This window comes from Leopardus geoffroyi, chromosome D3 (assembly GCF_018350155.1).
Source record: "Leopardus geoffroyi isolate Oge1 chromosome D3, O.geoffroyi_Oge1_pat1.0, whole genome shotgun sequence".
In the NCBI taxonomy this organism is placed as follows: Eukaryota; Metazoa; Chordata; class Mammalia; order Carnivora; family Felidae; genus Leopardus; species Leopardus geoffroyi.
In genome coordinates this window covers 84304597-84320226 of record NC_059339.1, presented here as the reverse complement: position 1 = coordinate 84320226, position 15630 = coordinate 84304597, and the positions used below count along the sequence as shown (strand labels likewise).

Genomic DNA, 15630 nt, shown 5'->3' with positions numbered 1-15630 from the left:
ATTTGTAATCCTGCCCAGAAAGTCCTGTCTCCCTCCCACCCGCAGCCCGGTTACAGCAGTCCTCCCCCCGAAAACCAGAGGGTACATATCAGCAGGACCCAGTCAGCACGGCGAGGTCTTCAGACACTTGCGCTTCTAAATGTCCCCCTCCTCGGCTCAGATTGCCCGCCGCAGCCAGGAATTCTGGCTCCCGGAGAACCCACCAACTCGGCGAAGGGTACCGGGGATGGGGCGTTCAGCTCCGCCCAGGCCCCGCCCCCGCCCCCGCCCCAGCCTTGTCCCCGCCACGCCCCGCGCCCCGCAGACTCGGTCGCCACCTCCTCCCTACGGCTCCACTGGCTCTAAGGCCCCGCCCCGTCCCGTTCCCGCCCCGCCCCCGGCTCCCGTCGCAGTCCCTCATCCGCCCCGGTCCCGAGGCCCCGCCTCCGGCCCCGCCTCCGTCTCGCTCCCGCCCCGCCCAGCGCTCGCCTCCCCATCGCACGCCCTCCCCGGGCCTGAGGCCCCGCCCCGACCCCGCCCCCGTCTCGCTCCCGCCCCGCCCCCGGCCCGCGTCGCCGTCTCTCGCCTTCCCCGGGCCGCGCGGCCGGAGCTGGCACGGAGGAACGGCGGCCGCGGCTGCATCGCGGCCTGGGGACGCCGGCGCTCCGCTGAACTCGGGGTCCGCGAGGGTGCCCGTCGCGCGTGGATCTGCCTTCCGCGGTGCGGGGCTGCCCGGAGCGTCCGGCGTTCCCCGAGGGCGGGCGTGTCCTCGCGGCGCTGGGCGGGGGACCAGCGCGGGGCCGCAGCCTGTTGGAGCGCGGGGGACCCCGTGCCTGGGGCGCGGGGAGCCCTGCGGGGGACGGCGCGGCCGGGCCCCCTGTGCGGAGCAGTTTTCTCGAACTCTCCACCTCCTCGTTGGGGCCCAGCGCTGCCGGGAGACCCCGTCCACATCTGCCGAAGGTAAGCGGGCTTGGCCATTTAAGGGTCGCTTATCCCCAAACCACAGCCGGAGGTCGAGGGTGGGGAGCGGAGGGTGGGGGCGGGCGGCACGTTGGTAGGAGGCGAATGAAAAATATGCAACAGGCGGGGCGGTTCAGGAAACTCTAGCGTTAATGTTTCCTACGGAGAGGAGACTTGTCCAAGACTGAAACTTGCTTCGGTTCTTCCAAAGCCGAGCCGGGCAGAGGCGAAGCTGCACCTTAAGTCTGGGTGCGAGCTCCCTCTGGTGGCCTCTTGTAAGGATGGAAGGCGAGGCTACAGGTGCGATTGGAGCAGGACTGCCGTTCTTGCTCCCACTCACGGGCATATGATTTCTCCTTGGAGAAACGTGATCATCTTGGTAGTTTCCCATACAAAGGCACCTTTTGATCCCGTCAAAGCTACCCCCTCAACCGGAACCAAAAAGGTCCTTTCAACTTTCTCTTTTTGTCCAGGGACAAAGTCCCTTGTGACCCAAAGGACAAGAATGATTGCAGGACTCATCTTTGTGTTAACTGCACTTGAATTAAAACGTGTTCGATGAGTACAGCAAGCCACGGCTAAAATATTGCAGGAAAGTTACATCCTGTAGGTGCTTGTCACCTGCCACCATTCATTGTTAGCCTAATACGTGCATTTAAAAGTATCAGGGGGGTGGGGAGAAAAGAATCACTTGAGCTGAGATTGTATTCAAGGACAGATTTTATGGCTCTGCTACAATTTCTGTCAAGGGGTTGTAGAACATTTAAATCATCAGTTCATGTCCACTCCTAGCCTATCTGTAGCCTCAGAGCATTTTTTTTTGTGTTTTTCCCCCAGAAAGGAGTGTCATGAAAAAGGAGCAGAAAAGAACCATCACTCTCGGTGAAAGGGGAGTTTTCTTTCCCAGTTGGTGGTTACTTCATGATTGGAAAAGAAGCACCTAGGTGGCTGAAGTGGTTAGATTTTTATAATTGTACGGATGAAGCTGATAAAAGAAGATATGAGAATACTTTCTCTGGGTCATAATAGGCGATGAGCAAGCCTGAACAGGACAGATTTGAAATGAGGGCAGAAAGTCTGAGTTTTTCAAAGCCAAGTGGGACTTTGCACACTTGTTGAGGATGTTCTTTTCCCAAAAATGGAAGAAGAAAAAAATCTCAAAGCAAAAGTGTAAAAAGCGGAAGGGAATAACAACCAAGTCGACTCCAAGAATTTCAGTAGTTCATCGACTCCTTTGGGCAAACACCCCTCACCCGCATCGTACGCGTGGGTGATGTGATCACTAGTGTTGGTTTCCCCTCGTAGGAACGACTTCTTGATTTGGATTTCGGAGTGATTATCCTTTTTTTTTTTCCCCCTACAATGTGTGTTTTGACTCCTCATGTTAGATTTACGGAAAGGAAGTAAATCCTGAATTCATGGTATGTTTGACTATACCACTGCTTGGTGTGCGATATGGAAACATTAGAGGTTGTCACATTCCTTGAAGTTGTATTGGAAGCAGAGCTCTGCCAGGCAGACAGATAGTGTACGTTTTCTCTTCTTGGCAACCCTGCTTGCTTTGAATGAACCGAATGTCAGCTGGATCTCACAGCATATATGATTTACAGTCTTTGTTTTTTCGGGGCCTTAAATGTATGTTTTATACTGAGCAGATGGGAAACACATTGAGCACTGTGGGTGACCTGTATGCCTAAGGAAGGGAGCTCCCCGATGGATCATGGCGTTGATGTTTACAGGACATGTCTTGTTTTTAGCATTAGTGATGTTTGCTTTCTCTACTTTTGAGGAATCTGTGAGCAATTACTCTGACTGGGCAGTTTTCGCAGATGATGTAGATCAGTTTAAGACACAGAAAGTACAAGATTTCAAGCCCAATCAAAAGCTGAAGAAAAGTATGCTTCATCCAAGTTTGTATTTCGATGCTGGAGAAATCCAGGCCATGAGACAGAAGTCTCGTACAAGCCATTTGCATCTGTTTAGAGCTATCAGAAGTGCAGTAACAGTTATGCTGTCCAACCCCACATACTACCTACCTCCACCCAAGCATGCCGATTTTGCTGCCAAGTGGAATGAAATTTATGGTAACAATCTGCCTCCTTTAGCGTTGTACTGTTTGTTGTGCCCAGAAGACAAAGTTGCCTTTGAGTTTGCCTTGGAATACATGGACAGGATGGTTGGCTACAAAGACTGGCTAGTGGAGAATGCACCAGGGGATGAGGTGCCTGTCGGCCATTCCTTAACGGGTTTTGCCACTGCCTTTGACTTTTTATATAACTTATTGGATGACCATCGAAGACAAAAATACCTGGAAAAAATAGGGGCTGTTACCGAGGAGATGTATGAGTATTCCAAGGTCCGTTCGTGGGGCAAACAACTTCTCCATAATCACCAAGCTACTAATATGATAGCATTACTCACCGGGGCTTTGGTGACCGGGGTAGAGAAAGGATCTAAAGCAAACATATGGAAACAGGTCGTCGTAGATGTGATGGAAAAGACGATGTTCCTTTTGAATCATATTGTCGATGGTTCTTTGGATGAAGGTGTGGCCTATGGAAGCTACACGGCTAAATCAGTCACGCAGTACGTTTTTCTAGCCCAGCGCCATTTCAGTATCAACAACTTGGATAATAACTGGTTGAAAATGCACTTTTGGTTCTATTATGCCACCCTCTTACCAGGCTTCCAAAGAACTGTGGGTATTGCAGATTCCAATTATAATTGGTTTTATGGTCCAGAGAGCCAGTTAGTTTTTTTGGATAAGTTTATCTTAAAGAATGGAGCTGGAAATTGGTTAGCTCAGCAAATTAGAAGGCACCGACCTAAAGATGGACCAATGGTCCCCTCCACTGCCCAGAGGTGGAGTACTCTTCACACCGAATACATCTGGTATGATCCCCAGCTCACCCCACAGCCTCCTGCTGAGTATGGTACTGCGAAAATGCACACGTTCCCTAACTGGGGTGTTGTCACTTATGGGGCTGGCTTGCCAAACACACAGGCCAATACCTTTGTGTCCTTTAAGTCCGGGAAGCTGGGGGGCCGAGCCGTGTACGACATAGTTCACTTTCAGCCATACTCCTGGATTGACGGGTGGAGAAGCTTTAACCCAGGGCATGAACATCCAGATCAGAACTCATTCACTTTTGCCCCAAATGGACAAGTGTTTGTTTCGGAAGCTCTCTACGGACCCAAGCTGAGCCACCTCAACAATGTGCTGGTATTTGCTCCATCACCTACGAGCCAGTGTAACCAGCCCTGGGAGGGTCAGCTGGGAGAGTGTGGCCAGTGGCTCAGGTGGACCGGTGAGGAGGTTGGTGATGCAGCGGGGGAAATCATTACTGCCTCCCAACATGGAGAAATGATATTTGTGAGTGGGGAAGCAGTGTCTGCTTACTCTTCAGCAATGAAGCTGAAGAGCGTGTATCGGGCTCTGCTTCTCTTAAATTCTCAAACGTTGCTCGTCGTTGATCACGTTGAGAGGCAGGACGGTTCCCCAATAAACTCTGTCAGTGCCTTCTTTCATAATCTGGACATTGATTTTAAGTACATCCCCTATAGGTTTATGAACAGGTATAATGGCGCCATGATGGATGTATGGGATGCACACTACAGAATGTTCTGGTTTGATCATCATGGCAATAGTCCCATTGCTAGTATACAAGAAGCAGAGCAAGCTGCTGAATTTAAGAAACGGTGGACTCAATTTGTTAATGTTACGTTTCAGATGGAATCCACAATCACAAGAATCGCATATGTCTTTTATGGGCCATATGTCAATGTTTCCAGCTGCAGATTTGTTGATAATTCCAATTCTGGACTTCAGATCTCTCTCAATGTCAATAATACCGAACATGTTGTGTCCATTGTAACCGACTACCACAACCTGAAGACAAGATTTGATTACCTGGGTTTTGGTGGCTTTGCCAATGTGGCTGATCAGGGCCAAATAACCCGATTTGGTTTGGGCACCCAAGCGATAGCAAAGCCCATAAAACAAGATAGGGTTATTTTCCCCTTTGGATTTAAATTTAATATAGCAGTTGGGTTGATTTTGTGCATTAGCTTGGTGATTTTAACCTTTCAGTGGCGGTTTTACCTTTCTTTTAGAAAGCTAATGCGGTGGATCCTAGTCCTTGTTGTTGCCTTGTGGTTTGTTGAGCTGCTGGATGTGTGGAGCACCTGCACGCAGCCCATCTGTGCAAAATGGGCGAGGACGGAGGCCGAGGCCAGCCCGAAGCCTTTGTCTTCAGAAGGGCCCCACACTGACCTTCCCAGTGTTGTCGTTACCTCACTTCCTGGTTCAGGAGCTGAAATCCTCAAACAACTTTTTTTCAACAGTAGTGATTTTCTCTACATCAGAGTTCCTACAAGCTACATTGATATTCCTGAAACTGAATTTGAAATCGACTCATTTGTAGATGCCTGTGAATGGAAGGCATCAGATATCCACAGTGTGCGTTTCCGTTTACTCCGTGGCTGGTTGCAGTCCTTAGTTCAGGACACAAAACTGCATTTGCAAAACATCCATCTGCACGAACCCAGTCGGGGTAAACTGGCCCCATACTTCACAGCAAATAAGGACAAAAAAAGAAAACTGAAAAGGAGGGAGTCTCTGCCCGAACAAAGAAGTAGAATGAAAGGCACCTTTGATAGAGATGCTGAATATATTAGGGCTTTAAGGAGACACCTGGTCTATTACCCAAGTGCACGTCCTGTGCTCAGCTTAAGCAGCGGGAGCTGGACCTTAAAGCTCCATTTTTTTCAAGAAGTCTTAGGAGCTTCTATGAGGGCATTGTACATAGTGAGGGACCCTCGGGCATGGATCTATTCAATGTTGTACAGTAGCAAACCCAGTCTCTACTCTTTGAAGAATGTACCAGAGCACTTAGCTAAACTGTTTAAGATAGAGAGAGGTAGAGGCAAATGTAACTTGAATTCGGGCTACGCTCTCGAATACGAATCATTGAGGAAAGAATTATCAAAATCCCAGTCAAATGCAGTCTCCCTGTTGTCTCATTTGTGGCTCGCAAACACAGCAGCAGCGCTGAGAATAAATACGGATTTGCTGCCCGCCAGCTACCAGCTGATCAAGTTTGAAGATATTGTACATTTTCCTCAGAAAACCACAGAAAGGATTTTTGCCTTTCTTGGAATACCTTTGTCTCCTGCTAGTTTAAACCAAATATTGTTCGCCACCTCCACAAACCTTTTCTATCTTCCCTATGAAGGGGAAATATCACCAACTAACACCAATGTTTGGAAACAAAACTTGCCTAGAGATGAAATTAGACTCATTGAGAACATCTGCTGGACACTGATGGAGCGTCTAGGATATCCAAAGTTTACGGACTGAACGCTGCAGGTCAGCAGACATTTGCACTAACGGTTGCCAACGCGGTTTGTGGACGTGAACTAGAAGAGTATGTTTATTCTTGTACTACGTGTGTGCGTGCGTGCGCGTGTTCCGTTCGTTACTTGCACAAAGATTATTTTAAAAATAGGCACCATGTTTGGCCTCGCGGGATTTATTTTTACGTCACTGCTTTCCTTGCCTGTGTTTCTGAAGTTTTCTTTCTTTTTTTTTTTTTCTTTCTGTTGCAATGTTCCCCCTACAGAGGCACAGAGGAAGTTACGGGATGGTGGGCAGGGGAGGTAGGAAGATTTTCCGGGCTTTCGTCGAACTCTCTTCCTCACCTGTAACTGTGCTGATCTATATGGGAACCTCAAACACTGCAAAAGGCCTTTCAATTGCTGCTTTGCCCAAGCATCTCTTGCTTTCAAGATGGACTACAAAAGTTCCTTATCTTTTTTAAAAGATCTTCTAACACATTTATCTTGCACCAAAAAAAAAAAAAAAAAAAAAAAAAAAAAAAAAATTAACTGTGTATAATGTTCAGTGCTATCACTGGGGAAATGGTGAAACCTCCTATCATAACTGTAGGATTCCTTCTGGAAAATACAGATGGAAATACAGAATGAGCATTTTTTTTTTTTTTCTTTTTGGAGGTCAGAAACAGTGACCTGAAAAGCCTCCTTTAAGTTTTTTATTCAGAAGTAATAAGGAGTCAGTCTTTGAACAACCTGGGTACCAAGGGCTGGGAGAGTATTTTAGACTTGCTTGTCTGTTTAAAACTCTCTTTTCTCTTCTTTGCCTCCTTGGAGCTACAGATGTTCCCACCCCACCACTCCCACTGTCCTTTCTGTCACTGTCATGCAAACCAGTCGATGGTTATTAATTGTGGAAGTCCGGACGTTTGTGGGGATTCCCCCACCCCCACCCCCTGACGATTCATTTTGCATTAAAGCCCGACACAGACTTAGAATCAGATTTCTTTTTGTGGAACGATCACTGTACGACTCAAAGCCATGCCCATGCTGCCAGTGTTTTTTTTTTAGGCTGGAAATGAGTTGGAAACCTGCCTGACTCTCTTGCATCCCTTTGAATGAGTTTACAGACTGCCAGTGTCTGCAAAAGTTGAAGGCAAATGGGAGATGATGTCAGAGGCATCTGTTTCCTTTACCATCTGTATCTTATTATAAATGTAGTCGTCATGAGATGTGGTTCATTTTATTTTGGTAGGCCCCGAAATCAAAACGCCATGCCATTATAAGCCCGTGGAGTGATTACAACGCGTTGGATGAAAACCATTAGGCAGCGCCCAGCCCTGATGAAAGAAAATCTCTGTGCAGATTGCTGTCTTCCTGACGTTTCAGACTGTGGTTCCCCCAAGCTCTCGAGCACTCGGGGGTCTGTCATTCTGACCTAGATAAAAGCGGTTCCTTCTCAGTCGTTTGTTATTATGTCAGAATGTGCCTCCAGAGTGATGAGGCTGTGGATATGTTACAGCCCAGCCAACCCTAAGTGGCCTGTCAGTTTTCTTCCATTAGAGTGTGAACACAGACCGCTCCTCCCCCCTCCCCATGTACTTCCTTCCCATTGCTCGCTGCTTTCTCGCTCCAATGTCAAAGTGAACGAAAGTCATATTAATGTAAGTGGAGAGGGCAGCCAAAGACCTGAGTCTGCACAGGTATTCTCCAGGGAGGTCACTCTTCCTATCTCAGGACCAGCAACAAGCACGTAACACTGCTGCGCGGGTGACAGCACTCGTTCCGTCGTTGGGTCGTGGTCTGTGTGTCTCCTGTCAGTTCCCGGGACGTGTGATGTCAGATCAGATCCAGGGAAAAGGCTTTGGGTGGCCAGTAATAGCGGGTCTGATCAGGGTAAGAATTACAAATGCGTGCAGGTCACAGAAGAAAGCAGAAGCTGTACCACTGCCTCTGAACTTGGTGGAAACACCCCCACGGGCAGCAGGGGGAACCAGGTTGAAGAACCAGGTTGAAGATGTGGGGGGAATCAGGAGAGATGGGGAAAATGAAAAACAGTAGTTCTGTGAATGAATATGGGAACGTGTTCTTGATAGCTAAAGAAAGGGACATATTTTATTTTATTTTTTCCCCCAGTGTTTGTTTATATTTCAGAGAGACAGAGTGCGCGTGGGGGAGGGGCAGAGAGAAGAAGGAGACAGAATCTGAAGCAGGCTCCAGGCTCCGAGCTGTCAGCACAGAGCCCGATGCGGGGCTCGAACTCACAGACTGTGAGATCAGAGATCATGACCTGAGCCAAAGTCCGACACTTGGCTGACTGAACCACCCAGGCACCCCAGAAAGGGACATACTTACTACAATGATCTTTACAGTGTCCTAACTTTCAACCGCCACATAGCAATGCCAAGGTGAACTTTTCCTGTCACTGTTCTCACCCACTCCCACCCCAAGGGAGAGTTTGCCGGAGGAGATTTCTATTTGCGGATTCCCCTGTGAGGAGTGTGAGGGGTGAGGGACCACCCGGCCATTGGACGTGCACACATGTGTTCGTGCTTGGGGCCCCCTGCTGTATAATCGCAATTCCTAAGGTGGTTAACTCCCAGGACGTGCTGGTCTTGCATCCTTAGGGTGTTAGCCTCAGATAAATCCGGATAGCCTCCACATCTAATTTTATTGTTACCATCTGGAAAATAATTACGGGGATGATTGTCACTATGTGACACTTCTAAACGAAATACCTGTCCTCTCGGTAAGATTAACCCCTTTCTTTGTTAACTTCTGCAAACATAAGCCTAATTGGGATAAAAGCTGTTATTAAAATGAAATTTAAGTCTTGAAATTAAAAAAAAAAGACAATTTTGCTAGCAAAAGTAACAAACCCAGTGGTAATAATAGGGTTCTGGAGAGTTTGAAATGCAGATGAGTCACTTAGGATGAAAAAGGCCATGTCTGGAATTGAGCTTCTTGTAATCAAAGTCTGGAGAGGCTAGGAACTGGGAGACTCTTCAAGAAAAGGAAGATAAATTTGTGACTATGCTTAAAATTAATTGATAGAAACCTAGAGAGGTGCAAGTTGAAAGCAAATGACAAGAATGCATGCACATTAGGTCTAGACCCCAAATATTGGACATTTGATCGGCTGTCTCTTTAAACCAACAGGGAATTAGTAAATGCCTGGGGAGAACAGGGTGTTAAACTCTGAATCATGGCCGGGGACTTGCCACAGAGCCCTCAGCAAGCGTATTTGTAGAAGAACCTCCCCTCCGCACACACCAGCGCATCTTAAACATGTTACCCCTGTACCACTTACTGGATTAGCATTCTTTACCAGCCCTTTCGGGTGCCTCGCCAAAGATCCTAGCCATTCTCGATAATGCGAAGTCTATCCAATTATCTGGGAGTAGACGTTAGCAATGGTTTTAACATCACTACATTCCACTGGCTCAATTAACTGATGATAATTAGTAAAATATTCACTGATTTCTTTAGCAAAAACGTAAATAGGAGGCAGTATGTAATACCATGTTCAGAGGTAAGGATGCCTAACAGGATACATCAAGGAATTTCATATGTGGGCTGCTTACTGCTTATGTAAATGTTGACTAAAGTATGTCTAAGACATCAAAAAATGGCTGCTGTGGCAGTTTTTTCCATTACGTCACTAGTATCTTGATTTCCCTTCATGTTTGCAGAAAACTCCGAATAATATTGCAAGAACTAAATGACTGATGTTTGCACAAAGGATGATAGGAACTTGACACAGCAGATCCTAACATTCACTACTTCACGTGTAGATGCTTGAGCTATAATTTATAGGAGTTTAGGTTCAATGTAGTCCAAGTAACGTATACATGTTTAATTCTGTTTCCAAAGACAGATTCAGCTAAGGCTTCCAGACCTTTTGTTTGGTTTTGTTTTGTTTTTCTTACCCAGTTCCTCGGTGAAGAAAAGATAGACTGAAGATCATAAACAGAATTATTGAAACAGTATGTATAACAGGACTCCACTGTTAATAAATAAAAAGCTAAAAGCAACTTGGCTCTGGTTGGGATAATTTTGTAATAGCTCTCTTGAGATCTTTGGGGAACCGTGGGGATTTTATGTGGGGCTGAGAAGGCAGGGGCTGGGAAACGGGAGATGCATTGAATAGGGACACGCAGCCTCATTATTTCAGCTGTGAAACTTGCACCCTTCAGTGACACGCTTGTCCCCTCTCCCCTAACTCAATCCCGGCCCTGTCTCTGGCTTGGACTCGTGTCACTCGGCTGCATACGTCATCCCACTGGCTGAATGGCAAGCATATCTCGGTACTATGCACCTGTGCCCTGCATCCGCCCCCGCTGCCGTGGCCGAGATCTTCGTGCTATGTGATACCGCTCATAAGAAGGTTGCTCGAGACATTCTTGAGTCTGTGGTGCACAGAACTGGCACGGAAGAGAAGGCTCTATAGTGAATTAGTCTCTGATGTGCTACACGTTGGACCGTAAGGTTTTCACATGTCTTGTTAAAATCCTCGCAACTGTATATGGTACTTATTTTATAGGTAAATTCGAAACCCCTGTTATCTCCGTGGGAAATACATTTTTGTAAAGGAGTTTTCAGTGGACTTAACGATTCATCAGTTCATTTATTCACCCTATTTTTGGGTATCTACTGTCGAGATATTGACTAGCGTGAGGTAAGAATACAAAATTTGGTTGACGATGGCCCTGCTGTGTGAGGAATGAGCAGTGTTTCCAGACTGCAAAGCTAATAGGAATTCATCGGGAAGAAAAAGCGGTAGAGGGGCATGTGCCAGGTAGGGATTGTCACCGGAGGAAAGACACCAAACAGTGTTGTCTGTCCTGGCATGGACACAATTGGTTTATTTCTGCAGTGGTGGATGTGAGGAAAGGGAGCCGTTTACTGAGTCAGAGGAAGTTGTGGTTGGTAAACTTGGAGAGAGATCCCCCCGCCCCCGTTTTTTTCTGAACTAGGTTTTGGCTCTAGGTGTCACAAATCCCATTAAAGAGCAGCCTTTTCCAAAAAAGCGCAAATAAAAGAAAACCAACACTTGTGCTCTCTCCGCTCTCACGCGCTCAACTACCCCAACACGTTTAGGACAAAGTAGTTTGGTCTACAGGTGAATATCACGAGCAACTCTGAAGGGGAAAGGATGTGGGAGTGTGGTCTGACCGGTTGTGTGTGTGTGTGTGTGTGTGTGCACGCGCTCCTGCAGATCGTTGCTAGTCATGACAGGAAGAAAGATAGGGCTGTGTGTTCCATGCAGAGTCCCGCTGGCCAGTAGCATTTTTCCTCTCCCTCCTCTCGAGAACCTCCAGACCCACGTTGCCAGGCACAGCTCTCACTACTGGGAATGCGGTGGTGAACGAAACCTATGGAGCTGGCAGTCTAGCGGGGACTAGAAAGAAACACATTCTTATTTTGCATTTCACAGCGATTCCAGTTCAAAGGCGCCTGCACCAAGTGGAAGTGAAACCTCTTGTCAAATCTGTGACTAACAATCAAATGTATTCAAGCAGAATTCATTTTAGGAAAAAGAAAAAAAAATCTGGTCTTTTCTCCACCGTGTAAATAATACCAGCAGGAAGGGAGGGAAAGAGGGGAAGGAAGGGAGGGAAGAAGGGAGGGAGGGAGCCAAAGAGGGAGGGAGGGGTGGGAGGAAGTTGGAGCACAGAAAGCAAGGTGCCCAAGGAGAGTGGCTCCTGTAACAATTGCGTTAATCATTCTCTGAACAATTGAAAACTCTCTTTGAAATCTGATTGTGGTTAAAACTTGAGAAAAAAAAATATAAATTGTAATTTGAGCAGATCTTTTCTGTAGTGCATTGCAATTGCTCTTTCTGTTTTGTTTAAACTATTTTTGTATTGCACTTTCTTAAGATCAAATGTAATTTTTCTTGGAAGTGTATTAACACTGACGTTGAATTTTACTTATGTGTTTCGGGTTTTCAAATGTCTGAGATATGTGATGTTCTCCCATATGTTGTCTTCCTCTCTATTTCCAAACTTCGGGTTATGCATTGTTCTTAGTGGTTTCAGGGAGCAGACTTTCACACACATGTGACATCTGCGATGCTCTACATTCTTTTTTTTTTTTTTTTGGAAACTAGTTTAGCTCCCAATCACTGTCACTGGTCTCATTTAGAACATGAGCAGTATAAACACTCTAGTCTCTGCAGAAAATCTGGCCTCCCTCTACGAATAATGCATAACACGCTCCTTACCTTATTTATTGCAGGATGCAAATACGCTCTAAACCCTTATTGCACTACGGTGAAAGACTACAGCCTGGTTTTTCTAGCATTTATTTATTGTTGTAATTATGTATTCATTTATTCCTTCACCATCTTCCGAAAGATTAGTTTTGTTGTAGATTTGTTTAAAGTACATGGGATTTTAAAATATGGCTATTTTAACCATATGAAGCCTTTTTAATTTGATGCCTTAATGTGGTGTTTCACAAAAAAAACTTTGAAGGGGGGGCGGTTATTTGGAGGTAGAGGCACGTGATACTCCAACCAAGACGTGATGAAATTGCTTTCATAAGATACCCAGAAAAAGATACATGCATGTAAAGGATACAGTTAACAGAAGTCAGGCCTACACAAAATAGGTGGTCTTAATCCTCATTTTAAGACATCAACCTGCTCCCTGTGGCTAATTCAGTGCTAACCGTGCACAGCACGCTTACAGGGGGCTTATGAGTACCAACGCAGGAGGTTCTTTCTTCACACTTCCCCAAATAAACCGAATTGTACATACATTCAGTTATTACTCTTATCTTCTACCCAACACTGTTTATAGAACGATCTCTAAAGCTATCAAAAATCGCCCACTGTGGAACACACGAGTAGAAAGTGCGTGCTTGAACACACACACAACTTGGCCGAGTTTCCTCCCTACAAGAGGCATGAGGTTTTCTGGGAAAAACTAACAGAAGACCCCTGCGGGACTTTCACCGGCCTTCTTTGTACCTTCCCCCCGCCATTTCCTGGCTTCGTTTGAAGGGAGCCATTTCTGTTACCATGTTACATTTCTATAACACTTTTATGTATTAGACGAGCTTTGAAATGAAAACAAAACTGAACACAAAGTGCTAGGTCAGTAGATGCTGAACAGCTGTGAGGGCTTGGGCGCCTTCCTTCGTTTTACGTCTCTATTTCCCTCTCTGTAAACCTCCCCCAGCGTCGGTGCATGGATTAAATAAAATCACATGTGAAAGCATAATAGAACAGTACTCGTTTCCTCTTTGGGATCCCCTACAATTCTCTGGTCTTTTACATTGTGGTTTAGTATTTAAGGTGTCATCTATTTTAGTGCGGTAGTTAATAGATCAATCGAGTCGCACAGACGTGTACAGTCACAACTCTACAATTGACGTGTTAATTCTATATTGTAACCATTGTCGTTTTTCTATTTTGTTTTTTTCCACTTATTTATTATGAGATGAACGTGAAAGCTGCGGTGTGCAAGACTATGTGTGAACACTGCATTTACCCCACTAGCTACGGTGGAAGAAGTGGAAACCAGTTGGAGGTATAGCATATCCAAATTACATATGTGATGATTACTCACCGTAACACCAGACGTAGCAAAGATGACATCAATATACAACGATCAGATCTGTATAGAATCTTTTCTTTTCTGTGAAATCACGTGTCATTCACACATATTCTTTGAGTTGGAGTAAAATTCTATAGTGTCTTATCCTCTGGTTTCTGCTCTGTAGGTTTGGATGCTTTCTCTCTTCCATGACTGTGTATTAAAGACCCAGCACCTCCAGCCAGAAACTCCACCTTCCTCAGCAATGAGTGCAAAAAAGAAAGTACCTCTGGGTTGGATCCAAGAGCCCTGGGTGACCTATGATAGTAGGGTTCATACCACTGATAGACAGGAAATCTGGTTTTGTGATGGGTTTTGTGATATGGTTCACTCTATGCAGATTAGAAGACACTATTGTGTTGATCCCTGCGTATGATGGCTCCATTTCTCCCACGACTCAAATTGTAGGTATTGCGGATATGCAAATTAGGTTACACTAATATGTTGACGCTGAAAAGTTGTGATGACCCTATGTGGAAGTCAGAGCTGTCCTCTATGATATTGATAAGTTTCTATGGCCAGAGCTGGAGCTTAAGAGTGAGGAATTCTATATTCACATACTCTACAAAGCATATGTGATACAAGAAAATTTAATAACGGGCACCTGGGTAGCTCAGGTGGTTAAGCATCCAATTCTGGATTTCAGCTCAGGTCATGATCCCATTGTTCATGAGATCGAGTCCTGTGTCGGGCTCTGCACTGACAGTGTGGAACCTGCTTGGGATTCTCTCCCTCCCTCTCTCTCTTCCCTCCCTTGCTCGTGTCCGTGCATGCTCTTTCGCTGTCTCTCTCAAAATAAGTAAACTTAAAAAAAAAAGAAATTAATAAAATGAGCAAGAGTGTACCCATCATCCATAATTACTACTGGTAGTTAAGCCTTCCATCTAACCTTCCATTATTACATCCTCCCGTTCCCAACAATGATCCTGGAGGGAACATCTATCCTGGGTTTGTGTTTACTATTTCCTTGCTTTTCTTTACAGCTCCACACATGTGTTTATCCTTCAACATCATGTATATTTTTGCATGGTTTCAAACATTATGTAAACAATGACATACTGTGTATATTTTTGTGCAACTTGCTTTTCTTTACTCAAAATTTTGTTTATCTAATGCCTATGGATGTTTGTAGGTGGAGATCACTTATTTTCAACGTGGTAGTGTCCCATCGTATGAGGATACCATTATCTGAACTTGCCATGTTTTATCTTTTATCCTGCTGGATTTGGGAAATCTACCTAATTTGTGAAAATTCAGACATCGCATGTAAAAGTGGGATATGTTCTTTAAAGTCCCCATTGTAAGAATTTTGTTACTGTGTTTTGTTTGTAGCTAGAACCTTTCCACACCCCCATTCCAACCTCCTTTCTGGTGTGTGCGTGCGTGTGTGTGTGTGTGTGTGTGTGTGAGACTGAAAGCATATCCTCAACATCAAGATGATGCCAAGTTATTATTTTCTAGATTGTACAAATTGACCCTCTAGCCATTATGGAAAAGTTTCTGTCACTCCAAATTTTCCCCTAGACATGACATTTTCAGACTTTTAAAATATTTTCCTCTCTGCTGGGGTAAGGGAGTCACATTTGTTTTTTTTTCCTGGATGTGGAAAGACAAAGATGGAAGTGAAGGGTGTCACATTTTTGTCTTTATCTGCAGGCTTTCGAATATTAAGGACATACAGCATATACACCCTGGTGTGTATGTGCACACACACAGACACACACACACACACACACACACGTAGTACTCTTTACTA

General features: G+C 45.5%; 1 protein-coding gene across 3 annotated transcripts; it reads left to right on the top strand.

The window, feature by feature from the left end:
- The first annotated feature begins 550 nt into the window (after positions 1–550).
- On the top strand, positions 551–10304 carry DSEL (dermatan sulfate epimerase like). Of its 3 annotated transcripts, none has more exons than XM_045457076.1 (3): positions 551–939; positions 1777–6307; positions 7342–10304. In XM_045457076.1, the coding sequence occupies exon 2, from the start codon at positions 2660–2662 to the stop codon at positions 6296–6298; it is 3639 nt and encodes a 1212-aa protein (XP_045313032.1). In that variant the 5' UTR covers positions 551–939; positions 1777–2659; the 3' UTR covers positions 6299–6307; positions 7342–10304. The 3 variants fall into 3 exon arrangements, with proteins under 3 accessions (XP_045313032.1, XP_045313031.1, XP_045313029.1); XM_045457075.1 differs by having other exon boundaries at positions 6561–10304; XM_045457073.1 differs by having other exon boundaries at positions 1777–10304.
- The last annotated feature ends 5326 nt before the right edge of the window (positions 10305–15630 follow it).